At 41.9% G+C, this 27,633-nt stretch overlaps 1 protein-coding gene across 5 annotated transcripts in view; it reads left to right on the forward strand.

Annotated features, from left to right (window-relative positions):
• Positions 1 to 26,471, forward strand: part of SERAC1 (serine active site containing 1) — a 55,158-nt gene extending 28,687 nt beyond the window's left edge. For all 5 annotated transcript variants that reach the window (XM_044243135.1, XM_044243115.1, XM_044243104.1 and 2 more), the window contains 9 exons: positions 8,727 to 8,840; positions 11,230 to 11,392; positions 16,745 to 16,895; positions 18,520 to 18,661; positions 19,897 to 19,991; positions 21,218 to 21,315; positions 22,719 to 22,901; positions 23,974 to 24,117; positions 25,621 to 26,471. In XM_044243135.1, coding sequence (XP_044099070.1) covers positions 8,727 to 8,840; positions 11,230 to 11,392; positions 16,745 to 16,895; positions 18,520 to 18,661; positions 19,897 to 19,991; positions 21,218 to 21,315; positions 22,719 to 22,901; positions 23,974 to 24,117; positions 25,621 to 25,757 — 1,227 coding nt within the window. In that variant the 3' untranslated portion in view covers positions 25,758 to 26,471. The remainder of the gene's footprint in view (positions 1 to 8,726; positions 8,841 to 11,229; positions 11,393 to 16,744; positions 16,896 to 18,519; positions 18,662 to 19,896; positions 19,992 to 21,217; positions 21,316 to 22,718; positions 22,902 to 23,973; positions 24,118 to 25,620) is intronic.
• The last annotated feature ends 1,162 nt before the right edge of the window (positions 26,472 to 27,633 follow it).

Below are 27,633 nucleotides of genomic sequence, written 5' to 3' on the forward strand. Positions count from 1 at the left end.
GTCCAAGGAGCCTGCAGGCATTTTACAATAGCCGCCCTGTGCTCACCGCTTCTGTTGAAGATCCTGCTTTTAGCCTGTCACCTGAGGACTTGCCTTTATTTCTTCTCCCCGTTTTCTTTAGAACTTGGCTGTGTCTTAAAATAGCTTGTATTATATTTCATTAGACATTTCTAGATGTTTGTAGTGGGAAGGATTCATTAGAAGCCACGTTAGCATCGTGCTGGATCCAGAAAGCTTTCCTATCACATCCCCATCACCTCAACACCACAGCAAGCTCCTTACATGTCTCCAGTTGTACAGCTTCCCAGCAGCCAGAGTGATTTCAAAAGAAAAAGGACATGAATGTGATCCACTCGTGCTCCTGCCTTAAGCCTTTCAAGTGGCTTCCCATTACATGCTACGTCTGAGTCCTTTACTTTTTGTGATCAAGGCATGGACTGGCCACTCTTTATCAGACTGGCTTCCCTTGGAATGGCGATGAAATTGATAGGCGCCAGTTACAGGATGGAGCTTGTGTAGTGGCAGATGATGTGCGAACAAGGACACCGGACACAGGTCCGAAGGGCACAGGCCGGCATGCCCAGCTGTATGTGCGTCTCGTCAGAGCTCTCCAGTGCTCTAGAGGGTCCTTCACACCTTTGGAGGAAGGTCGCCTTCGCTCGTGAAAGCCATTCTGATTGAGGGTTTACATTCTTTCATGTCTTTCACCTTTTTGGTTAGGTTTATTTGGCAAGGAAGAAGGAAAACTTTCATTATTTGCAGATGACATCATATTCTGTATAGATAACCCGAAAGACTCCACCAAAAAAATTGCTAGAACTGATAAACAAATTCAGTAAAGTTGCAGGATACAAAATCAACTTACAGAAATGTTACATTTTTATACATCAGTAATGAAGCAGCAGTAAGAGAAATCAGAGTCAGTTTCGTTTATAATTACACCCAAAACAATAAGATACCTGGGAATAAACCTAAACAAAGAGGTGAATGCCTTTAAAACAAAACAAAAGTAGCACATATTTTTTTTTTAAGATTTTATTTATTTATTTGATAGATAGAGATCACAAGTAGGCAGAGAGGCAGGCAGAGAGAGAGATGAAGCAGGCTCCTCGCCGAGCAGAGAGCCCGATGTGGGGCTCGATCCCAGGACCCTGAGATCATGACCTGAGCTGAAGACAGAGGCTTTAACCCACTGAGCCACCAGGAGTCCCAAGTAGCACGTCTTTAATTAAACATTAAAAACACATCAACACATTTAACTTAGTTTCAGATCTGAGGCCCCATCTCATCAGACCAATAAAGAACTCTATTTTAGTTTCTATTCCCCCCTCCCGCCCCTGCCGATTTAGTCAGGCTTCTCAGATTTTTTTTTACTTACCAAGAAGTTGTGAGTGAAGAGATAAGAGGGTTGTCCATCTGGTTTTTAGAGATCTGCCAAAGCTGCCTTGTAGTCTCCAGGCACCTTTAAAGGGGCAATACACTGCTTCTGTACAGAGCTACCTCCTCGGAAGGCTACTCGGCCTGGGCAGATAACCGACAGCTGTCTGGTTTTAGAGCCGGGCTTCCTCACCTTTGTATACCATGGACCCCCCTTCTGGTGATTTAGTGAAGTCATTTCTAGATGCGTAAAATGCAGTATGTAGGGTTACAAAGGAAACCGATAATATTAAAACACTCTTATCAAAAATAATACATGTAGTTCTTTTTGATGCATTAAATAACATTACATTTAAAACAAAGTTGAAATTTACTTTTAAAATATTTTAACTTTTAATTTTGAAGTAATTTCAAACTTTAAGAATTGTAGAAATAATACATTTCACTAAGATATACCAATTATTGCTATTTTGCCCCATTTGTTTTCTGCCCCCCCCCCATTTATTCCCCATCTCTCTGTGGGTATATTTTATATGTCTGTTCACACACATTTACTGTTTTCCTCCCTGAACCATTTGTGAGTTAGACATAGAAGTGATGTCCTTTTGCCTCTAAAGACTTAAGTATGTATTTCCTGACAACATGGACATTCTGAGATATGACCACAGCACAGAGATCAAACTCAGAAAATTAACATTGAGGGCGCCTGGGTGGTTCAGTGGGTTAAGCCCCTGCCTTCGGCTCTCGTCATAGCTTCAGGGTCTTGGGGTCAAGCCCACAGGGAACCTGCTTCCCCCTCTCTCTCTGCCTGCCTCTCTGCCTATTTGTGATCTCTCTCTCTGTCAAATAAATAAAATCTTTTAAAAAAATTAACACTGATAGAATACTGTGCTCTAATACAGACTCCATGGTTGAATTTTGCCGAGTATCCCAGTAATTCTTTCACAGCAGCTTACTGGTTTTTTTTTGTTTTCAGTCTGATCTGTGTCTAAGGATGAAACATCACACCTGATGGTCATGTCTCCTTTTATCTGGAAAAATGCTTCAGCCTTTCTTAGTCTTCATGTCATTGACATTTCTGAAGACTACAGAGTAGCAGTTTGCGGAGTGTCCTCAGTTCAGTGTGTCGCACGTGTCCTCAGGATTAGAGTCCACTTCTGCATTTATCGTGGGAACAGGGCAGAGGTGACCTGTGTCCTTCCCACTCTGCTGCCACATCCAGAAACACAGGAGGCCAGTTGGTCCCCTTGTTGCTGATGTTAACTTGCCAGGTTTCTCTGCTTTCATCTTAATACATGTTTCGTTTATAATGATTATAGGATCTGAGGGGAGAGGGGATGTTTGAGGCTATTAGTCTATCCTGTGCCTCTTCAGACTTTCAGACGATGGTTTCAGTATCCTTTGCATAAATTGTGCCTGATAATGGTTATTCTTGGATGGTTGAAAAATGGTGATCTCCCCCTGCCCAACTCAGACAATCCCCCTTTACTTCTGTCTACTGTAAGGAAAAGCTTTCCTTCCTCCTTCCTTCCTTCCTGACACATGGATCCTGGGGCTCCCGGATTATTATTTATTCACTAGATTATTACCCAGAGCTACTTTTCATACTGATGCTCAGTGTCACAGATTTGGTATGGGAACTCCTTCAGGTTGCCTCCCATGTGTTTCGAAATTGTCTCCATTATATGTTGAGTATCTCCTTATTGTCTGGCATTAGAAAACAGTCTAGGCTCCATCTTAAACTTTCTGTGCTCCAGCTCTGGAGTCAGCCGAATCTTCAAGAAGCCCTGGTTCCTTCCAGGCCAGTGGTTGTTGGAAACCAACTTTTGGGTGTAAGCTTGCTTGTTGCTGCAAGTGTTGCTTTTAGACTATTTCAGGGACATTGGGAAAAATTGCGATTTCTTGTGGTTCAATTCAATGTGTAAATTTTGATTTTTAAAGCCATCAGTGTATATGCTGTTGTTGCTTGGTTGAATAATAATATTAAACTGAGGACTAGTCTGTCCATGTATGGGTCTCAGATCACTGCTGGTGGGTGGACACTATATGGCAGTGTCCCGTCTGGGCCACCAGTATGAGCGTGGGCAGTTGGCATGCAAAGGAATGAAGATCGTGACGTTACTCTCGGAAAGCTGCAGCCAATGAGATGGGACAGGAAAACGTCTGTGCTCTCGGTTGCTGATAGAGCCACACAGATTGCTACTGTTGATACGGTTTACTGTCTGTGTTTTTAATTGAATGCCATGCAAAATTTCCGTGAGATGTCAGGAATAAAGACATAACATTTTCCCCTCCAAGCATATGCCCTCCCTACCCTGAATTCTGTCTACCCGAGGTTTAAGGAGGACCCTGGGTCAACAATTCCTGTTTTAGAATGGTCACCATTTCTAAGCACAGTGGGTTTGCACACATTGCAGAGTTCTGAGGTTGTGAATTTTTATGCAGAAACACCAGAGATTAGCTTTTACACACATCAGAACAAAGGGACCCACAATTAGAAGCAGTATCAAGACTGTCTCTACCCCCCCGCTCCCCACCCCTGGCAGTGATCTGCCATCCCTCCTTTTGTTCCTTCTGCTCATTGGGAGAGCTGAGTCAGAGAGAGCAAAAGCACTTCCCAGCTTTGCTGTCCCTCCTTATGGCTACACCCTTGGCAGCCTTCCGCTGTCCACCCAGGGAATTTGCTGACTACAATTCTGCTGGGCATTTAGGGGACAGGGAGGGGTGGTCCTTGGCCTTCCACCACCCCAGATGTTACCATCAAGAGCACCCAGATGTTGCCATCAAGAGCAACATCTTTGGTGCCAGGATCCAGCTTCTCAGTCTCGTTTTGTTTTTGTTACTGTCTAGATACTTCCAATCAGTCAGCTTGTCTGAAATTTCAACCTTTCTTAGAGGACCTCAGGTGTCTGTGGCTCAGAGCCTAAGGAAGCAACCAGAGATGCAGAAGTTTGAACATTTTATTCATTTTTTAAAAAGATTCTATTTATTTATTAGAGAGAGACCTCGAGCAGGGAGGAGGAGGGAGGCCGAGGGAGAGGCCGACTTCCCACTGAGCAGGAAGCCCAGTGTGGGACTCGATCCACACTCCAGGATCATGACCTGAGCCAAAGGCAGACTCTTAACCGACTGAGCCCCCCCACCCCAGGCACCCAGTTTGAACATTTTAGATTGTGCTTGCTTTTTCATCTACTGTGACAAGCTGCCTAGAGTCAGGAGAACAGTGGATATGGTACCTTGAAATGATTTCCCATCACAAAGCTTTTGTGGTCTTGGCTTAAGGACAGCCCAGCTAAAATCCTGCCGTTTTAGTATTATCATTCGCCCCTGTAATTTCCTAGTGTGTCTGAAATCAGCTTAGTATTAAGGTCTGAAGTCCTTGCATCAAGACACTTCTGACATCTATCTGCATAAGCATAGCAACGTGTTAGGGTTGAGAGAAAGACACCAACAGATTGGTTTAAGGATGGGAGATTGCTTTAACGACCGAGGATTTAGAAACCTACAGATGCTTACACAAAAAAGGAAACTGTGAAGCTCGCTTTCCCATAGCCGGACAGGCTTTGCCAGTCCTGCAGTTCCCCATGACGTACAGCTGTGCACACTGAGGATTCTTTGTTGGAACGAACCCATCATCGATCGTCATCGCAAACTCCCCCTCTCTCCCCTTCTCCCAGCTTTGGTTGTGAGTGAATCTCATCAGTTGTAAGTAACAGAGAAAGCAAACACAGCTTATTTCTAAGTGTTTCAAGAAAATGGGTAATCATTCTCAGATGTCACATCTCCTAGCAGCCCTCGGTGTAGGCTTACCTGAATCTGTTTCTTCACCGCCTTTCTAACCGTCCCCTCCCGCAGGCTCACTCTCCCTCATGCTCACGCCTGTGCTCCAGCCACACTGGCTTTTCCTCTCCCGTCCTTGAACTTGCGAAATGTTTATCCGCTCGTGCTCCCTCTGCCTGGGATTCTCTGCCACCCGGCTTGTCACACGGCTGCCTCTTGGTCCTCCAGCTCTCAGCTTGTCAGCTCCACAGAGAGACCTTCCTCTTTATCTCAAATGTTTATTGCATTTATTGTCCTTTCTAGCATTCATCCCATTGTGTAATTATGCTCTATATTTCTTTGCTTACGTCATCCTCTTACTCCCTTCCAGCAGGCTTTAATAATCTCCCCGGTACCAGGTACAGCCTCCCACCCAATGTCTTCTCGATAAATCTTTATGGAATAACGAATGAATCATGAGAGCCAGCTGTGTACAGACGTATACATACTTAAGTAACAACTGGCATATTTCTGTTATGAATCAAAGTATTTTTGTATGGCAGACAAAAATGGAGATACTGTTTAATCGGAGTTGTAGGTTATGTGGTAAGAAAATTTCTATAGTGCATTAAGTCATTTGGCTGTTAAAAACTCGTTGAGATGCATTTGAAATATACTGTGTTAATCCACAGTTAGGTTGTGTCTCACATTGAATATCATAATAAACAATTATACATAAAATGCTTTGTTACACATACTTAATATATGATATGGACATAAATTCTTTAGCAACTTGTTTTATTCGTTGACATTTCCTCTTCCGCTTTATTGTTATGATTGCCTTCTAATTTTTATACCTTATCCTTGTTATTGTTTTTAACAGTGTCACTCTTACTTTCCTTTCCTCTTCATTTCTTTGATCCTTAAGAGATCATTTTTTTAGTTTGCATTATGGAATTTGATGTATGGCATTTCTTAAATTTTTACAAATTTATGTAATCTTGCTCTATCTTAATCCAATGATAAAGCAGTAGTAACTTACGTGTTTTATTTTTGTGTTAAGAATGAGAATATAGGGGGCACCTGGATGGCTCAGTGGTTTGGGCGTCTGCCTTTGGCTCAGGTTATGATCTCAGGGTCCTGGGTTCAAGCCCTACATCGGGCTCTCTGCTCAGCAGGGAGCCTGCTTCTCCCTCTCTCTCTGCCTGCTGCTCTGCCTCTCTGTCAAATAAATAAAATTTAAAAAAAAAAAAGAATGAGAATATAGGGGGGTGCCTGGGTGGCTCTGTTGGTTAAGTGTCTTCCTTTGACTCAGGTCGTGACCCCTGAGCCCTGGGATTCAGCCCCACATTGGGCTCCGTGCTCATCAGGGAGCCTGCTTCTTTCTCACTCTGCCTCTGCTCCCCCTGCTTGTGCTCACTCACTCTCTCTCTGAAATAAATAAATCTTTAAAAAAAAAATAAGAGTTAGAATATAATCCATATGACCACACCACGAGTTTGCGCCTTTTATTCGTTCCTTTTGCTTGTGCTTCTTACTATCACACAATCTGCCGGTTCACAAATAACTTTGAAGCTTTGCCGATGAGGTCGGAATTGGAACCGTATTCTTATATCCCACTTAGAAAATGATCAAGAGAACGCAGAGTCCTAGGTAATTTTTTTTCCTCCTTCTCTTTCTTTCCTTGAAGCATTTAGCTTCGAGGTCAGATGATTTGAGGGTGTGAGGTAGGGAGAGGGATTTGGGGGAGGCAGGTTGTGGTGATGGATGTTTAAGATAAGTTCCCCATCCCCCGCAGCCCACCACTTCACTATTTGCCCATATGTCTGCTAGAGGAGAGAGTGACTCTTAATGAGTTAGTCCCTTCCCAGCCCTCTATTGAAAGAGCATAAATATTTGAGATTAAAGCCTGTTTAAACTTGGAAAAGCAGAATGTTACATCAGAGAGGATGGCAGGAGTAAGAATTATAGAATGGTCAAACATTTTGTTTACTAGGTTTATCAAACCATGGGCCCTATACATTAGCTCAAAATGCAGAAATTTATGGGTTATATTTCCTATAGGATACGCTGGGCTTTCTATACACATTTTTTGGAAAACATTACCTTGTAGTTGAGCTCTTCTACCAGCAGGTGGCCTCTGTGCACAGTCACGGCCCCTCGGTCAACTACAAAGGAGGTGCAGTAACTAGTCTTCCTTCCATCGCCCCCACACCGCCCCCCCCTCACATGGTTACACTTACTCTCTCACAGACTGTCGCATATGATACACTCTTCTGCCCCTTTTTCTCACTTGAGGGTTTATGTTGGAGATTGGTACGTATCAATATATGAGGAGCCTCAGATTTTCGCGTTCACCCAGCATTCCGTCGTACGGGAGCCCCGTGACGGCGTAACCAGCCTCCTGTTGAGGGCAGTTCGTCCTTTCAGGCCTTCATGCTTGCAAACGTTGCTGCAGTGAACAAATCTGTACTTGCATCACTTTGCCTTTGTGTGTCTCGGTAGGGTGAACTGTTGAAGGGCCTGCAGTGTGGACAGCTAGCTGCACTGAGTTGTCCTCCACGGAGGAAGCAGGGCGCTAGGAGCCCCGGCTTCCCCACGCCTCTGATAGACGGGGACCGTCTCCCGCGCAGTCACCGCGCATGCCCCTCACGAGAGCGATGTTGGGCCTCGTGTCATAGATTTCCTTTCCTAGGAACTTTTTGTTTCTGATGCTCAGCAGAAAAATGTTGCTCATTTTTCTGTAGCATCCCTGGTATTTTTGCCACTGATTTGTGGGAGATGATTGTGTACTAGTGACATTAGCATTCGATCTATAGTAAGAGTTGAAATTTTCTTTTCGCACTTCATTCTTATAATTTGCTATTTTATAGGGCTAGTATAAAATAGCAAATTATGTTCTGTCTCATGGTTTTCCTAGCTCTTCTGTTTATTCTCCCATATGAACTTGAATTTCAATTTAGGAAGACTTAAACGCTCTCTGATCATTGTCATCAGTTATCTTCATTTTAAACTTTCCCAGTACTGCCTTTTCTCTTTTTTTTTTTTTTTTTTTAAAGATTTTATTTATTTATTTATTTGACAGAGAGATATCACAAGCAGATGGAGAGGCAGCAGAGGGAGAGAGAGGAGGAAGCAGGCTCCCTGCTGAGCAGAGAGCCCGATGCGGGACTCGATCCCAGGACCCTGAGATCATGACCTGAGCCGAAGGCAGCGGCTTAACCCACTGAGCCACCCAGGCGCCCCCTGCCTTTTCTCTTTATTATTATTTTGAATAATAGATTTCAGGTAGACTCTGCCAGTGTCGTCTTACAGTAGAACATATGTTCAATCTTGGGCTTTTCTTACTTGATAAAGGATTGTGTGTTAGTCTTCTTACATTCAGAGAAGAGGACACAGAGGAAAGAAGAAAAACATGAAGATTGCCTCTTCTAGAAATGATTCCTTATGTTTTCTGTTCTAGTAAGCAACAATTTGCATAACTAGTTCCCTTTCAGCTTCCAAAATAGGTCGTGTATAGCTCAGGGATTTTTTTTGTCAAACAAAAAATATGAGTCACTCTCTTCAGTAAACATTTAATTATCTTTCAGGGTGGCTTATGGTGTTTTGGAGGAAATGGACTTCCTTATGCTGAAAGTTTTGGAGAAGTTCCTTCAGCTACCGTGGAAATGTTCTGTTTAGAAGCTTTGGTAAAACATTCTGAGGTAACTTACATTTTCAAAATGTGGTTTAGTTTTTATGATCACAGTGGGAAAATTGTACATGTTGCCTCATTCAAGGGAAGTAATCCTCATTTTGTAGAAGAAAAAAAAAAACTTTTTGCTTGTTTTAAAATTTCTGCTTCCCCCCATTTAGTTATTAGAATTGATAATCATAATTTAGCACCAATACACATATTTCATTTTTGCCAAGCATTTCTAAAAATGTATTTAATCTTAATTGCACATAAAGAAAGCAAGCCATTGTCTAAAATACAGCATTGACCTTTGAATTATGCTATCTTCTACTGCCTTTCTCAGATCATTTTTCCAAATAATATTACTAGGTAGTTAATTTCCAGTAAAACATTTGCTAGAGATGTAGCATATGGAAAAAAGGTAAATATTTGGATGACCATACTTCATATATTAATGGTTTTTAAATTTTTTGGCATTTATGACAGCTTTTCTGTCAGGATCACATTTTGATTTTATTTGTTTACTTTTATTTATTTTAAAGGTTTTGTTTATTTTTAGAGAGAGCGAGGGAAGGGAGAGGGCCAGACAGAGAGGGAGAGAGAGCATCTCAAGCAAGAATTCATGGTGAGAGCAGAGCCCTACGTGGGGTTTGATCTCAGGACCCTGAGATCATGACCTGAGCTGAAATCAAGAGTTGGATGCCCAACTGACTGAGCCAGGTGCCCCCAGGTGCCTTCTTGATTTTATTTTATTTTTTTAAAAGATTTTATTTATTTATTTGACAGACAGAGATCACAAGTAGGCAGAGAGGCAGGACCCTGAGATCATGACCTGGGCCGAAGGCAGAGGCTTTAACCCACTGAGCCACCCAGGTGCCCTGCCTTCTTGATTTTAAAAAGAAAAAAAGCAAGAAACTTTGTGGTGCTCAAACACGAATGTCTAAGAATCACTTTTAAGCATGCTTAAAAGTGCACGTTGCGTGGTCACCTTTAGCTATGGGGTTGTGTCCAGAAATTTGCATTTTAACAGGCATCCCTGGTTGAGGCTTCTGGAAGTGATCCTTCTCACGTCATGAGAAACCCCATTCTAGAGCTCTTATATTCTCCAGTTTAATTTTGGGAACCATTAGACATGGCTCAGAAGCATCTGGTCATCTCTAGTTTCCATCAGTAGGGTTGGGAATTAAGTACAAAGTAGAGGTATTAGCATTGTAGTTCAAAAGGGCATGAGCTGGAGTTTTTGCGGCTTAAGACTAGTTTCTAAGGCAATAGATGCATCTTCAAGAAAGTACAGTGCGTGGAATAGCTTTCCAGAAACCTCTCAAGTCATTACATAGCTCACTGATGTGTGTCTAGAAGACATACTCTAAAATGCACTTAAAATGTCATAAAATTCAATAAAAATTTGGAGAGTGGAAATTGTTAACATACATGTGACTTATCAGTGAGTCCCAACCAGTGATGGGAGGAGGCCAAGGTCGTGCCAGTGACCTTGTCACATTGTGAGGACTTACAATAGTATTACATAGTTCCTTGGGCTTTTCTCTTGTTTCTTAACTTAAAATTCACATTTAGAGCTTAAAAATTCACATCCTTTTTTCTTTTCTTTTTTTTCCCCCTTTTTCTTTTTTATTTTCACCACTTGACCGTTCTCTTTAAAAAATGTGTTCTGACTCCTGAGTTTTAGGAGAACCTCAACACTGTGGGCTTGTGTGGGGAGGCGGGGTGCGAGGCCGCGGATGGAGCTTATCTCCGAGAGTTCTCGATGTAGAAGCAAACTCGGCCACTTCGAGTGAGTGTTTCTTCCTGTTATCAGGTGGCAGCTTTCTCAAGCATAGAAAAACTTTTTAAGGTCAAGCCAGCCAGAGTATCACTATTCATCGAAATAATTCTATAATAATGACATTGTCAGGTTACACATCAAGAGCTAAACAGTAAGAGAATTTTATCACTGAACCACCCATGCCTACACAATAAGAATAAAAATTACAGGGCGCCTGGGTGGCTCAGTCAGTTAAGCATCTGCCTTTGGCTCAGGTTATGATCCCGGGGTCCTGGGATCAAGCCACACATCGGGCTGCGTGCTTGGTGGGAAGCCTGCTTCTCCCTCTCCCACTCCCCCTGCTTGTGTTCCCTCTCTCACTGTGTCTCTCTCTGTGGAATAAAGAAATAAAATCTTTTAAAAAAAATAAAAATTTCAGAAGTCCTGGTGAGATATGCCTTAATTTTTTCAGTGATTCTGAAGCACCTCTCGCATAGATTAGGGTTTGCTTCTTTATTTCAGCCAGCCGAGATGAGAGTTTCAGGTAGGCCTCTGTCCTTGACCAGGAGCTCCCTGGCTGTGCCTTCAGCATGCTGGGTCACCTGGTTAGTGACTGTCCAACGTTAAGTGAGCTTCCATTAATTTATTCTGCTAGATATCTACACACTGCGATCAAATTGAAGCAAACGGAGGCTTGCAGCTACTTCAGAGACTGTACCAGCTTCACAAGGATTGTCCTAAAATACAGAGAAATATAATGCGTATCATTGGAAATATGGCTTTGAATGAACGTCTTCATTCTACTATAGTTCGCTCAGGTAAGACCTCTATGTACTGAGTATTTTGGATTTGGTCCTTTGTTCTTCTTTCGCCTCCACCCCTCATGATACATTAATTTTTTTAATAGACTTAAGACTTTGCTTAGGATTGCTTATGGGCCCTTAGAGCATGTCATTTTCGTCAGGGCACGGAGTTGCTTGAGACATGTGGATGGCCCGTATCTAAGATACTCGGTGCAGGGACAGTCACGGGGGGGCAGTTTTTGCCATCATGACCATCTAATTGTTTACATCATCTTTGATATGATTTGGTTAACTAAGAGATGTACTCGGGGTATAAATAGTGATGTCCCCGCCTTGCAACTAATAAACCGACAGTGGGGAGATACTTAAGACCATGCGGAAATTCCTGTTCCTTGTCTATGGAACATTCTCGCCTCATCTTGCCTTTAGCGCGATGGTTGCAGAATGGTGATTTCCGAACTGCAGCGCGCCTTCCCCGGGTGCTTTTTAGCATTTGGCAGTTTCTTACAAGCAAGAGCCCTGCTTTCTCTCTCCTTCCATCTGTCCCCCTCCTTTCTTCCTTCTTGCCTCTCTCCCTCCCTCCCTCCCTCCCGCATCAGTATGGGCACATAGATTCCTATTTTTTAATGGTTTATAACTTATTACTGTACTTAACATTTGATGCCAGATTGTCTCAGTTTTGTTTAGTGGGAGCCCCACAAACTGGTTCCCCGTGTCCTTGCAATGTGCCTACCTCATTTGGGGAGGCATTTGTTACTGTCTGGAATAACAACATGTTCTCTGGGGAGAAATGCAGATAGATTTTAGTGCAGATTCATTGGTACAGACCAGGATCTGGGTGCTTGGTGTGCTTGTTGGTCCTGGAGTGTCTTTGCTTCTTGGCTCTTTCAGTGGAAAAAGCAAAGTGATCTGTGCAAATACACACACACACACACACACACAAATATGCATATTGACTATATTTCCATTGCTGTACTTTTCATCCCTGCAGCTTATTTATTTTGTACCTAGAAGTTCGTACCTCTTAATCCCCTTCACCTGTTTCACTTACCAACCCCATCCCCCTCCCATCGGCAACCAGAACATAAGTTAAGGATACCACCAACAAAAAAAATACACAAATAATACTATGCAAAAAGCCAAAAGAGGAGAAAGAACAGAATAACCCAAAAAAGTCAGTAAAGGAGGAAAACAGAAAACAATGTTCATAATCACATCTGAGGTAAGGAGACAAAACACTCCAGTCAAAAGGGTCAAACTGGATATTAAAAAAAATGCATGGATATGCTGTCCATAAAAGATGTACTAATTTTTAATAAGTCACAGAAAAATGAAAGGAAAAGAAGGGGAAAAGAGAAAAGATCGGTAATGCAAACAGCAAGCATAAGAAAAAGCCAGTGTGATCATCCAGGGAAATGAAAATCAAAACCACCATGAGCTGTCACCTACGCGAGTCAGAATGGCTAGGACCAAAAAGATCAGAAACAAGTGTTAGTGAGGATGTGGAGGAAAGGAGCCTCTTACGCTGTTGAAAACAGTATGGAGGTTCCTCAGAAAGTTAAAAATAGAAATACCATACAATCCTGGACTTCCACTACTAGGTATTTATCCAAAGAAAATGAAAAAATTATTTCAAAAAGATAATAAGCACCCCATGCTTATTGCAGCATTATCTGTAAGAGCCAAGATATGGAAACAACCTGGGTACATCAGTGGGTAAATGGATAAGATATATGTGTGTGTGTGTTTGTGTGTGTGTGCGTGAGACAGACTATAATGCAGCCATAAAAGGAGTGAGATCTTTCCATTTATGATAACATAGACAGACCTAGAGGGTATTATGTTAAGTGAATTAAGTCAGAAAGAAAAACACAAATACCTATGTTTCACTTATACATGGAATGTAAAAAACAAATCTTAAACTCCCATAGAAACAAAGTCATACAGAGAACAAACTAGTGGTTGCCGATGGGAGGGGGATGGGGTTGGTAAGAACCCCATGTTCTTCAAACCTTCAACCCTTCCCCAGACTCCGTGCCTCTCAGCAGATGACCTCGCCCATGGCAGTGAGACAGCCGAGACCCTCAAAGGAATTTCCCTCAGTTTCCCACTACCAAAACCAAACCGGTCTTCTCCTTTTCTGCTCTTGATGATAGGAAAAGGGACATCTCTCATGAGACCTCCAGCTACACCTGGCCCCTGGCTCCTTTCACTGTCTCGGGAATTGCCAGTCTTTTCTAATCTGTGTAGTCAGGGGCTCCTTCTCAGCAGGATCCTTTGATCGACACAGATTAGGGGACAGTGTGAAGAACCACCTAAATTTGTGACATCACAGCCCCCTGGCTTTTCACTTTCTCTTCTGCTTTTCCATTTTATGTCTAAACTTCTGAAAGTTATCTATGCTTCTTTTTGCTCATCTCCCATTATTTCTGAGCATTTCAGTTTGAATTCTGCTGCCTTACCTTGTTGTATTTTTTCTTTAGGTATCCTTTGTCTTTAGTATATAGCTGTACACACATGCACACGTGCACATACACATATATATATCTGTATGTATGTATATATATGCATCTTAATAGTTTCAGATCTAACTTTTTGCCATTCAGATTTACAAAAGTTAAAAAGATACTGGTAATATCCACTGCTGGTGATGGTGCATGGAAACTGCTTTCATACATTGTTGGTGAGGATGTAAATTGATTCAGTGTGGTTTTTTTTTTTTTTTATAGGCACTTAGTAGTATCTACTAAAAGAATGTATACACCAATTGACGTAGTAAGAATACTATTGGGACTCTCTCCTACCTAAATACTCATGTGTGTTCTTAAAGATTTGTGTACAAAAATGTTTATTGGACTGGTGTTTGCAGTATGGAAAAAATAGAAACAACCTAAGAGTTGCCAGTAGGAATAATGGTAAATAAACGATGGTATACGCAAACTATGTCACATGCTGTAGTTAAAAAGAAAAGTTCATGTATACAGAGAAGGCACCGTACCGAAGCACCAGACTTGGCCACAGAACAGGAGGACGAGTACGATTCCATCTAGGCAGGAAAAAAAGAAGAAGAAGCATATGGCGCTTTAGTGTGTAGTGTATATGTAGGAGTTACAGGTATAGGACTGAATTTTTGAGAAGGTTTGGAAGGGTCACCACCTAACTTTGAACTCTAGTTGCTTCTGAGGCTATAGACGGAGCTGGGAAATGATGGGAGTGCTGAAGCTGAAGTGGGACTTTGATTATGAAATGCTATTTTTTAAAATTTGTTTTTATAATTATCATGTATTCAGATGTTATGTAATTTAAAAACACTGAATCTGAAAGACATGTTTCCAAGGGGCATTTGGTGTTTTGTAAAAGGCATTGTGAGAATACTTTGTCAACTAAAAAAGCCATAAAAGTGGCTTGTGCCATGATTACTCTTGTGTTTCCTTTCTTGGGACTCCATTAAAAATAAGGCCATGTTTTTGTATGTATACTGGCAATATACCCGTTTATCTCCATAGGTAGAACTTTAAAACATTATTATATTATTATCATAAAGCTTTCTTTACACATTTGAAAGGGATATTTTTTGATATAACAAATTTGAATATTTTTTAAAAGTTTTATTTATTTATTTGACATACAGAGAAAGATCGCAAGTAGGCAGAGAGGCAGGCAGAGAGAGAAGAAGCAGCAGGCTCCCTGCCAAGCAGAGAGCCCGACGTGGGACTCTATCCCAGGACCCTGCGATCATGACCCGAGCTGAAGGCAGAGGCTTAACCCACTGAGCCAGCCAGGTGCCCCCGAATTTGAATATTGTTAAAGAAGTATTGGGACTGAGACTTCTTTTGGATTATCATCACACTGATGTTCAACGCTTTGGCTACAGAGCAAGGCAGGAGGACATGGAAATAGCTGCTTTGTCCTGAGTGCCTGCTGGGCTTCATAAGGGCAGTTTTTACATGGATTAACTTATTAGAACCTTCTTCCAGCCCAGGGAGCCAACTAACTTGGCCAAGGTTGCACAGTAATTAAGTAGGGGACAGACATTTTGAACCCAAATCTCTGCCCTCAAGACCTATGTTGTATTATTTTAAGTTATATAAATAACATGGGAATAGATTCTCATGGTAAATACTTCAGAGAACATAGATACAGCAAAAAAGTTAGACCCATCTTTTTCTTAAAAAAAGATTTTGTTTATTTATTTGACACAGAGAAAGAGCACAAGCAGGGAGAGTGGCAGATATGGGGAGAAGCAGGCTCCCCGCTGAGCATGGAGCCAGCAGCAAGGCTCGATATCAGGACCCCGGGATTTTGACCTGACCTAGAGGCAGACACTTAACCAACTGAGCCACCCAGGCACTCTCTCTTTTTTTTTTGAAGTCTTTAATATTTTCTAGATCCATCCATGTTGTTACAAATGGCAAGATACCATTATTTTTTAAGGCTGGGCTGTATTCTGCTGCACATATATATCACATCCTTATCCATTTATCTGCGGTTGGGCGCAGAAGTTGTTTCCGTATCTTGCTTTTCCGTGTTGTAAATAATGCCGCAGTGAATAGAGGGGTGCATATATCTTTTTGAATTAGTGTCTTCTTCTCTTTCTTTCATTTTCTTCCAGTAGAGGAATTACTAGATAATATGGTACTAATATTTTCAGTTTTTTGAGGAACCTCCATATTGTTTTCCACAATGACTACGCATTCCCACCAGCAGTTCCTTTTTTCCCGCCCCCTTGCCGTTACTTGTTATATCTAAACAAGCTCATTATTAAGAAGTCATTTCTTATGTGCATTAAAAGCTGCCAATATGTCTGACAATCAGGATGAAATAACTAATATTAAAATTTAATGTGTTTAGAGGCGCCTGGATGGCTCAGTGGGTTGGGCATCTGCCTTCAGCTCAGGTCATGATCTCAGGGTCCTTGGATCGAGCCCTGCATCGGGCTCTCGGCTTAGCAGGAAGCCTGCTCCCCCCACCCCTCTGCCTGCCTCTCTTCCTACTTGTGGTTTCTATCTCTGTCAAATATATAAAAATCTTTAAAAAAAATGAGTTTATTAATCTCGCTAAAAGCAGAATATCGTATTATCATTGACGACATCTCTAGTAATCGCAACTTCTGTTAGATTTTCTAAATAAAGGAAAAAGCTCTTAAATCCCTGCTACCTTCTTTGAACTGCCCATACAGGGTGCCTGGCTTGGGACATCCTGCACCGTGGGATGTGGAGGACCGTGGGGCAAAACGGAGTTGGAGTATTCTTCCTTTTCTATGATACAGACCCTGGAGTCTGCCCTTCCCCCGCCGTGTTCAGTCGGAGACCACTCACAGTCTCCCATGAAATGGTGAGGGACCGAGGGGTTTGTTCTCTTCCCCAGGGTGGGTTTCCATACTGGCAGAGGCAATGAAGTCCCGGCGCATCATGGAAGCCTCACATGCCGCCAGGACCCTGGCTAATCTAGACCGAGAGACGATGCGAGAAAAATACCACGATGGCGTGTACGTGCTGCACCCCCAGTACCGCACGAGGTGAGAAAGTGGACCGTCGCCGTGTCTCCCAAGGGGATGGAAAGCCTGGAGAGCTTCTTATTTTACTTTATCTCTCCATCATTAAATACCTTACAAATAATCCCGGGTACCTTATCTCCTGACACAGTTTGTCCATAATCACCTGAGAATTGTGGGCTGTCACGGGAGTGTGGAACTAGCTAAATTAATCAGCGTAATTTTACACCAAAGGCTGACCTTCAGTAAGATCACATTCACCTCTTGTAATGTGTTCCCGCTTACACTTTGTAACGCGTAGTTCTTTGTTTCATGACTGTTTCCTGTAGATCTGAGTTAATAGCCAATTCAATTGTAGAGGTTGTTCTGGATGGGAGGAGATAGGACATCCTATGCAGGCGACCATGTTATATTAGCCTGGTTCTAGAACTCAGAAGGACTGGACAGAGTTTATGCCATATATAAAATAGTGCACTGGAAGGAGTAAGTTGTAATAAACTTGACTCATGCTCCTTCTTAAGATTATTTCTGGTCACCGTTTCCAGTTGTATCATTGCTGAGATAACAAATATAGGAAGGACCACAATGAAAAAATTACGTATTTCTTGGATTTTTCTCAGGTACTTTAATACCTCAGAAAATAGCAAAATCATTTAGTTGAAAAATGGATTGTGTGGTTAATTCCAATTTATAAACAAAATAATATGGAAATGTATTATGTATGTGTTGCATAAATTGTGTGTGTCCTGAAAATAGCTTATAAGTCATATGCTATCTACAGTTTTTAAAAATGTCATATCTAGGAACATCTGGGTGGCTCAGTTGGTTAAGCATCCAACTCTTGATTTCGGCTCAGGTCATGATCTCAGGGTCATCAGATCGAGCCCTATGTCAGCTTCTGTGTTGGGCATGGAGCCCGCTTAAGATTCTCTCTCCCGCTGCCCCTACCCTCATATTTAAAAAAAAAAAAAAAAAAAAAGTCATATCTAAAGACTATGGATTACTTTAAAGTCTAATTTTTTTTTTTAAAGATTTATGTGTTTGAGAGAGCAAGTGAGTGAGCTGGGGGGAGGAGGAGGGGGAGAGAGAGAATCTCAGGCAGAATCCGTGCTGCACTTGGAGCCCAAAGTGGGGCTCGATCCCTCCACCCTGAGGTCATGACCGGAGCTGAAATCAAGAGTTGGACACAGCCAACTGAAGTACCCAGGCGCCCTTAAAATCTCATTTCTGATAAACATTTATTTCCTTGATAAGTTCTTAAAAATCTCTCATGCACACTCAATTGAAAGCTACACTAGCATTTTCTGAGTTAATATCTTAAACATTTTTATTGATTTGTGGAATATTCTCATGAAATTCTTCGGAGGGCATTCTATGACCTGTGTCACCTCATTGGTTATTAAACTCCTTACGGTTGAGTTTGGCTGGTCTCGTTGGCTCAGGCTAGATCTGTCTCTGTTTTTATGGAGAGAGCAGTGAGCACATTCCTTGTACGCCTCTGCCACACCCGTACCGGGACAGCTGGCCTTCACGGTTTTGTTTCCTGCATGTAAACTTACTAAGCGCCATCCACAGAATACTAGGTAGACTCTTACCAAAGCAGTAATGCATTTATTCTGCTTCTTTTTAAAACTCTCTTCCCCGTCAGTCAGCCCATTAAAGCAGATGTCCTTTTTATTCATGGCCTTATGGGAGCAGCGTTCAAAACGTGGCGTCAGCAGGACAGCGAGCAGGTTTTAACTGAAAAGATTTTAGAGGATGAAGCCAGGTATACCACGTGTTGGCCCAAGGTAAGGAAGCACTGCCTCCGGCGGGGTTGGCGGGGGGCGCCCCTTCCTGGAGGAGCCTCACAGCATCGCTGGCTGCTGAAGGCCGCATTCTGATTTGCTTATTTTCCTGGGAGTCTTCTATCATGCAGTTTTTCTGTCCCTTAGGGACACTCGTAGGACGTTCCCGAGTAGCTGGGCTTGTCACCCTGCTTTCTGTTGTGTCATTTCTGGTTAGGGTGTGGGCTAGAACTCTCAAAGAATAGTTCATTGAGTAAAAAATGGGCAAGGACCAGTATTTGTTCCCTCCTCTTAGAAATATAACAGACAAGGGGCGCCTGGGTGGCTCAGTGGGTTAAAGCCTCTGCCTTGGGCTCAGGTCATGATCCCAGGGTCCTGGGATCGAGCCCTGCATCGGGCTCTCTGCTTGGCAGAGAACCTGCTTCCTCCTCTCTCTCTCTGCCTGCCTCTCTGCCTACTTGTGATCTCTGTCTGTCAAATAAATAAATAAATCTTTAAAAAAAAAAAAAAGAAAAATACAATGAACAATACGTTCATAATAGTTGGCTAGTTCTATGACTTTAAAAATTATAAAAATAGAAATAATTGGAAGAAATAATTCTACTTTGGATTTCCTTGGTGATATTTCTTCTAAGGAGCCTTAACTCTGGGCTGAACGCAGTGCCTTCAATGTACCCGAAGCTCTGCGAAGGCGGACACGTGTGTAGTTGCCGGGGCTTTGTCCCACTGGAGCTTCTTCGCCCTCATGGAGGCTTAGCCTGCAAAAGGAATGGTTTGCACTTGGTCTCTGGCAACACTGATGTAGGAGGGGACGAGTGGCCCCAGGGCCACAGTGGAATCGGGACTGTAATCAGAATCTGTGTTCTCAGCTCGAACCTCCAAACATCAGACTGTACTGTCTGTCCTGAGATCTCCATTTTCTATAAAATGCTTTCTAAAAGTCCATTTGATTTGGACTCTAAAAACCTTCTCCCTTTTGGCTGTAGTACACTAAAACTGAGAACATTCTCTTGAAACTAGCAGCAGCTTTATGCTATAAATCTTGATGCCTCCGTGTGACCAGGGACATAAAAAGATAAAATGCTGGAACTGGTTTCCTAGTCACCTTTTAACTTTATTCTAATGTGATGTTTTATAGTCGTATCGCAGTGGCCTTTAGTTACAGGTGGCAATCACCAGCAGACCGTGGGAGCGGTGGAAATTCATGTGTGTTCTTTCGTACCTTCTGTTTTGCATAGACATGGTTGGCAAGAGACTGTCCTGCTCTCCGAATTATATCTGTGGAGTATGACACCAGCCTTAGCGACTGGAGAACGAGATGTCCTGTGGAGAGGTGACAGAGGGGACACCGTGGACAGGGAGGAAGGGCTGGGGCCCAGCACCCTCAGGGACTGAAGGGAGCTTTATCTTTTAATGCTTCAGACAGAATTTTTTGAATGAAAAACCTAACCTCTTTTCTCTTTCTTCTAGGAGTTAGTAATATATAAATAATGAACTGGGGGAAGGCTTAGATAGAGTGTCAGTCTTGGGTTCCTAAAGTGGTTCGTTCATGACTGTTCTGGTACTAAGGACCATGCGTTCTATAGCAAAATCTCCTTTACTCCCAGAAGCAAACGTGAGGCTTTTTGCTTTTGTGTCCAGAAGTGTTTTGGCTGCAGGAAGCAAAGGAGAAGATGCTGAGCAAGGTAGTCCACCTCTGTCACTTGTACGTCATACGTGCTGATTGTATCTACAGGAAGAGGAGGCCTGGACCACTAGGCTCTGGGACCTGGATGGTAGCTGACTCTCCCTTTGACCCACTGTGTGGTCTTCGGTCTCTAACTTGCTGGCAAGCTTGTCTGCAGACTGAGAGCATTGGTCTGAGTCAGCGTTAATAAGCTGAGCGTCGTCTCTGAGCGGCCCCCCTGTAGGTGCCGAGGTAGTGTTCTCAGGGCCTGTGGGCAAAAGCCCCATTGCACCAAGAGGAGCTCTGACAAACCTTTATTGCAAGGAAAGGATTTTATAGATAAACAGTTCAAAACTTATCAACTCTGGTAGTTTCAAAGTTCCCTTAGCCTGAAAATTACTTTGAATTTTCTGACTCAAAAATTCATAGCTTTCTGGTATTTCTAAATAAACCAAAATGATGAAAACTTAATGTCTGCAGCATAATACAAGTAGAACTAAGTAGGTGAGCTCACAGCAGACAACACGCCATTACTTTCAGGCCACATCATAACAAGGACACACATCCTAGGTGGTGGGGGCAGTTGGTGTGAGATCCAACTTGTACAAATTGCCAGATGCGTAATAGGGGCTCTCACCCTGCTTGTTTAGGGAGTGAGTGGCTTGTTCTGGGCCTATATATTCCTAGTCATACCACTGTGACTTCGTTAGAAGTGGGGAATGAGCAGTTGTAGAAATCAACAGAGTAGGGGACTCCTGACCCTAAAATGTGCTATGTAGTATTGGCCCAATAAAAGTTTTTGCCTTAAAAACTTGGATAGTAAAATTTGGCGGTGGCGGCAGGGTACAGAATCAATAGCTTCATAAAGTGCCTGCTGTTTTCATTTTGTTCAGAAAGTCCATTGCATTCAGGAGCAACGAACTTCTAAGGAAGCTCAGAGCTGCTGGCGTTGGGGACAGACCAGTCATTTGGGTATCACACAGCATGGGAGGTGAGTATGTTGCATTTTTGTGAAGCCGGACTGGGAGGCTGTCGTCCGCTAGTGGGGCTCACCTGTTACCAGAGCTGCCTGGTTCACTTAATACTGGCCCCTTTCCCTCTAAATTAATGTTTTTGCCTATAGCTAAGAGTTTTTAAATTACTGCTTTCCTTCCACCCTAATTGTTTTTCCACAAGGGGACCTCGAGTAACAAACCATATCAAAGGAACATGTGGTTGGCAATGTCATGCTTTCACGTAGTGATCATCAGTAAACATCAGAAGCCGTCTGTGGCGGGTATCAGCCTGACTCGTACCTGTCCCTCAGCATTCCTGGCTGGTCCCTGCGCTCCCCTTTCCTCCCTGCATCCCCAAGCATCGCAGACCCCACAGCCCCGAGCTTGCTGAGGAGGCGGTGCGATGGCAGATGTCTGCTCTTTGGGTCCTGGTGTGCGCTTGCTAACTGTCGTCTGTTCTTCTCGGCCCACTCCCCGGCCCAGTGCTCATGGGAGTTGTCACCATCTGCCTCGGTACAGCCCCAGGCCTAGTTCATCTGATGAAACACTCGGGACTGCAGACTGCAGAGTTAAGGCTTTTAGCTGCGAGAGGGAGGTAGATAGATGTAGCCCTTTGTGCCCACAGAGATCCCCGGTTACCATGGACGTGACCTCTGTGTTGTATTAGCAGATTCAGGCCCAAGAGATGGGGCCTTCCTGGTGCATTTGCCTATAGAAACTTTGTTTCCCCGGTGGATAAGCTTCATGGGACTGTCTTTTTTGAATCTTAGTACTGTCTGTTGGTGTGGTCATTCGTGGGCCACTGGGGGCAGGCTGGGGAGACATGGTGCTCCATATTTACTTCGTTGACGGACGTGCAACATAGCAATGCTGCGTGCTCCTTCTGTGGGATTGTGTATTCTGTAATATAAGATCTGCCTTTCTAGAATCTTCCCCATTTGTAGGCTTGTATTATATACAGTTGACCCTGAGACAGCATGGCGATTAGGGGTACTGACTACCCTGTGCAGTCAGAAATCTGCATATAACTTTTGACTCACCCCAAATTTAGCTACTAATAGCCTACTGTTGATCAGAAGCTTTACTGATCTCAATTAACATGTTTTGCATATGTATTCTTACAATAAAGAAAATCGTCAGATAATTAATAGTACTGTACGAAATCCATGTGTGTAAGTACACCTGTACCATTCAAACCATGCTGTTCAAGGCTCAGCTGGATTCTAGGTCAGCAGTATTACCAAGTGCTAGTATTTTAAGGCCTGTCTGTTGGACTCTAGAGAATTATTTAAACTTTAAAGAAAACATCTTTTTCATTATTTGCTCCCTACCCCCTCTTGTTTTAGAATAATGGAGGGACGATAAACACCTTACGTGTTGTTTTTCTTTGTACGGCTAGGTCTTCTTGTCAAAAAGATGCTGTTGGAAGCCTCCAAGAAGCCAGAAATGAGTACTGTTATAAACAATACCAGAGGAATAATTTTTTATAGCGTCCCTCATCATGGATCCCATCTGGCTGAATACTCTGTTAATATTCGCTATCTTCTCTTTCCCTCTTTGGAAGTCAAAGAGCTCAGCAAGGGTAATATTTATATTCTGTCATGAAGGGGATTGGATTGTATTAATATCAGTTATACAGAGAAGGAGAAAAAGAAGATGGTTTCTAACTTGGCTATATTATCCCATTTTATTATTTGTGTATAAATTGTGTTTAGATTATCATGGAAAATTTTTAGTTTGGGCTTGATTTTTCTTTTATATCTTTCCTTAAGCCATTATTTGCTCATATATAACAATTTTAATACTATCTTAAATATTTAAACTTTTTTAAGTTATATAGTGTTTTAAGGATTATTCCAAATTACCAATGAACTGCTTTTTTCCCATGAGTTTGGAAAATCAACTGGTAAGATATAAACAAACTTAATATCCTGAAAATCTTAATTATTACTTATTTTGATTAATAAACATTTTCTCTGTTTCTGGAATGCCTGTTAATCAATTTGGAGGCCATGGCTGAGCCTTTAATATGCTAGTTGTCTTTTTAATCATATTTTCTCTTTCTTCTGCTTTATGGAGAGTTACTTTATTTCTAAACCTTCTATTGAACTTTATTTTTTCGCATTCAAGTTTTATTTCCCAGAATCTCTTTCTTCTCTGATTCTTTTGAAATCATTCTAACGATACTAATTGGAGTTTATTTTCTTAAAGTTCCTTTCTTTTTCTTCACTGGATTCTGTGTCTTCTGTGTGCAGGTGTTTTATTTACTCACTGGGTCTGTCTCTCTTGGGTTATAATCTATCCTCTAAGGTCTGGTATGCCTTTTTCTAGTTGAGGATGGAGGACCAGGCCCTCTGATTATAGACAGGACTTGTCGATGGGAGGCTGTGCTTTAGGATGAAGGTGCCGGCCAGCACCCTGAGGGACTCCGGTCCCACATAGCCAGTAACATGTGGGGCCTCTCCCTCGGCCTGCTGGCCTCTGTCATTTCTGGTGTGACTTCAACTGTTCGCTCATCTTAATGACTTCTTAGGAAGGAGAGAAAACAAACAAGTTACTATCTTGAACTAGAACCCTAATTTTCTCTTTAGTACATTTTATTATGAATTGGCTAAATAGAATTTGTCACAGTCTTGTTCCCTGTAATTCTACAGATTCTCCTGCACTTAAAACACTACAAGATGACTTTCTGGAATTTGCTAAAGACAAGAATTTCCAGGTGCTGAATTTTGTCGAAACACTGCCAACTTACATCGGTAGCATGATTAAACTGCACGTGGTACCCGTGGAATCAGCAGGTATTCCTTCGTTTGACATTTGTTTGCTATTAGATGCCTGGTTGGTGGTACCTATAGTTAATCATAAACAACCCATTTGCATATTCAGGTTCTCAGTTTTAGGAGACAATTATGTGAAGATCTAGAGTGTTCCTTTCAGCTATAGATTACAGTTTCTCCGCCGACATACAACCGCTTTACTCCTCCCTCCCTTCCTTTAGCTGGCGGAGGCTAATTGGCTGCCCCAGTGAGCTCTGTTGTAGTAAGAATTCAAAGTCCTTCTATCGGCTACAGCAAGAGGGGCATTTAATAGACTGATCTTTGATTTGTTAAAGCTGCATATAGTGCAGCTAAAGGTGTGGAAGCTTTAATAAATGAAAGATTTTTTTTAACATCACGTTTTTCCAGTGGAATCTTAGATGGAGAATATTCAAGCAACAATTTCTTTTATAACCCTGGGGTTGGAGGCAATACCTGTTACTGTGGTGTATTATAGTATTACAGGCTTTTTGAGGTAGGGCCCGAATCTTAATTCTCTTTACTGACTCCTTTATTACTCGGTTTGTAGTAGATAACCCACACATTTCCCTCCTTGAAATGCTTTTCTCTCAGCTGGCCAACCTGGTAACTTCTGAGGCAGGGTTCGGTGCTTAGTGGCTCTCAGGGATAAGAAGCTGGAGAGCCTGCCAGATGGTTCTTCAGCCTGTAGGACAAGTTTTGGCCCAACTCCATTATGTATTATCGGAATAAAATGAAAGACGTAATACTCCATAGTAGAACCTAAAGAGGCTTTACCACAAAGTAATGTGCTGTACGCTGAGGAGTTACTATGTAGTAGTTGAAGAACTTAAAGGACTTTGGAAGCTTGAAGCAAAAGTAAAAGTAATACTGTGGACCAGCTGTTTGTAGAATTTGTCAAAATTCTGTCTGCCCTTTCTTTGGGATCACAAGGAGGTTTGTCTTCCTTCATAACCACCACCTGCGTTCCTTACCCTGCAGTCCGCACCAGGACCTCTTGTCACTTGCATCGAGGTGCACTTTCTTAGGCTGAAACATCAGAAACTCAGCTACAGCTCTCAAGCACTAGATCACCTTCTGCCTGGCAGGGTGAAGAATGGATCCTGTTTGAGATATTCCCATTCCTGTCATCAGGACAGGGGAGCTCAATAACATAAACTCTAGAAAAAGAGGTGGTTAAAAGAAATATGGGATAATTCAGTAGTACCATGCATTGGAATAAAGGTTTTGATGCTGCTGCTGCTCAAGTTCTGTTCACTAATCAATCAGGAAGTAGGCCAGAACACATACACAGAGTTTATGAAAGCTTAAAATTATACCTACTGAGAACCCATTCTCATGTGATTAGTCACATGTAGCTTTGCTATGGTCAAACCTCCAGTTCCTGTATCTTTTTAAAATACCTTAGTACAACCAAATCAGCATTTAGAACTACCCATTCATCTTTCAGTATTGACGGGGGGAGGGGGTCTACTTAGATTTTGTTGACATTTTTGTTTTCTTCAGATTTAGGCATTGGAGATCTAATTCCTGTTGACGTTGACCATTTGAACATCTGTAAGCCAAAGAAAAAGGATGCTTTTTTATACCAGCGTACCTTACAATTCATCTGTGAAACTTTAGCCAAAGACCTTGAAAGCTGAGTTATCTTTCTTCCATTTTGCAAGAAACTTGGTGTTCTGTTTCTCTTTTTAAGCTCTGTGCAATCATGTGAACATAGTCTCTGTGGCATCGACCTGGTCTGCAGCATGTTGCAGGCAATGGAATATGGTTCTCAGTTCCTGCACTGTAAAGCACAAACAGAGTGGCAATCAAAGATTGAAGGGCTAGACTGGATTCTTTTCATTTAAAAGAAATTCCATGTGTGCCAGCTTATGTTGTGCAGTGTTGTCCCTGGTATAGGGAACAAGCTGCTAGGGATAGAAGATGCCTTTTGTCATCTGTGACGGTCTCCAGCTCACATGAGGAGGAACACTGATGGTTTCTAAAGGGAGAACAATCATCACCTTCCATAAAAATACCACTCAGAAAGTACCTAGACTAGAGAGGAGACTGAACTAGACTCTAAAGACTTTTTGTTCTGGGTTTCCATGTGCTCTAAATTTTAAAAAATATATATCCGTGTAAACCTTGTCTCACATGTTAACTTTGTCAGACCCATTGTCATCCATGGGTCAGTTCCTTGTAAGTTTTTATTTTCATATTGCTGAGAACAAATACTTCTCTTTTTAAAAGAATTATAGCTTATAGTAATTCTTTCCACACTGTAGCTACCTATACTTATAATTTTTCCTGGATAAGGATAATGTAGCTAGTCCATTATTGATCAGAGTATGAAATAAAACTATCCTAGACTATTATATATACTAACAGTACTTAGTATCAAGATTCTCTTTAGCTAAACAATGTATACCTTTCTTTTATGCTCATTTGAAAGTTGCGTCAGTTGACCTTGAGCATGTGAGAAATAGGAAATCATGTATCTGGCTCAGTTGGTAGAGCATGTGACTCTTGATCTCGGGGTCGTGAGTTCTAGCCCCACATTGGGTGTAGAGATTGCTTAAAAATAAAATCTTAAAAAAAAAAAAAAAGAAATAGGAAATTATGTTGACTTTTTATTTTTAAATAACAGCATCGTTAAGAAAGAAATCACATATCAGGATCCCATCAAAAAAGAGAATTACAGACCAATATCCTTGATGAACATAGATGTGAAAATTCTCACCAAAATACTAGCCAGTAGGATCCAACAGTACATTAAAAGGATTATTCACCATGACCAAGGGCTGCAAGGTTGTGAACCACAACTCAATCAATGTGATACACTTACATTAATGAAAGAACAAGAACCATATGATACTCTTAATAGATGCTGAAAAAGCATTTGACAAAGTACAGCATCCCTTCCTGATCAAAACTCTTCAAAATGTAGGGATAGAGGGCACATACCTCAATATTATCAAATCCATCTATGAAAAACCCACCGCAAATATTCTCAATGGAGGAAAACTGAAAGCTTTTCCGCTAAGGTCAGAACATGGTAGGGATGTCCATTATCACCACCGCTATTCAACATAGTACTAGAAGTCCTAGCCTCAGCAATCAGACAACAAAAAGAAATTAAAGGTATCCAAATTGGCAAAGAAGAAGTCAAACTATCACTCTTTGCTGATGATATGATACTATATGTGGAAAACCCAAAAGACTCCACTCCCAAACTGTTAGAACTTGTACAGGAATTCAGTAAAGTGTCAGGATATAAAATCAATGCACAGAAATCAGTTGCATTTCTTTACACCAACAACAAGACAGAAGAAAGAGAAATTAAGGAGTCAATACCATTTACAATTGCACCCAAAACCTTAAGATACCTAGGAATAATCCTAACCAAAGAGGCAAAGAATCTATACTCGGAAAACTACAAAGTACTCAAGAAAGAAATTGAGGAAGACACAAAGAAATGGAAAAATGTTCCATGCTCCTGGATTGGAAGAAAAAATACTGTGAAAATGTCTGTGC

The sequence above is a fragment of the Neovison vison genome, chromosome 1, assembly GCF_020171115.1.
Source record: "Neovison vison isolate M4711 chromosome 1, ASM_NN_V1, whole genome shotgun sequence".
Classification (NCBI taxonomy): domain Eukaryota; kingdom Metazoa; phylum Chordata; class Mammalia; order Carnivora; family Mustelidae; genus Neogale; species Neogale vison.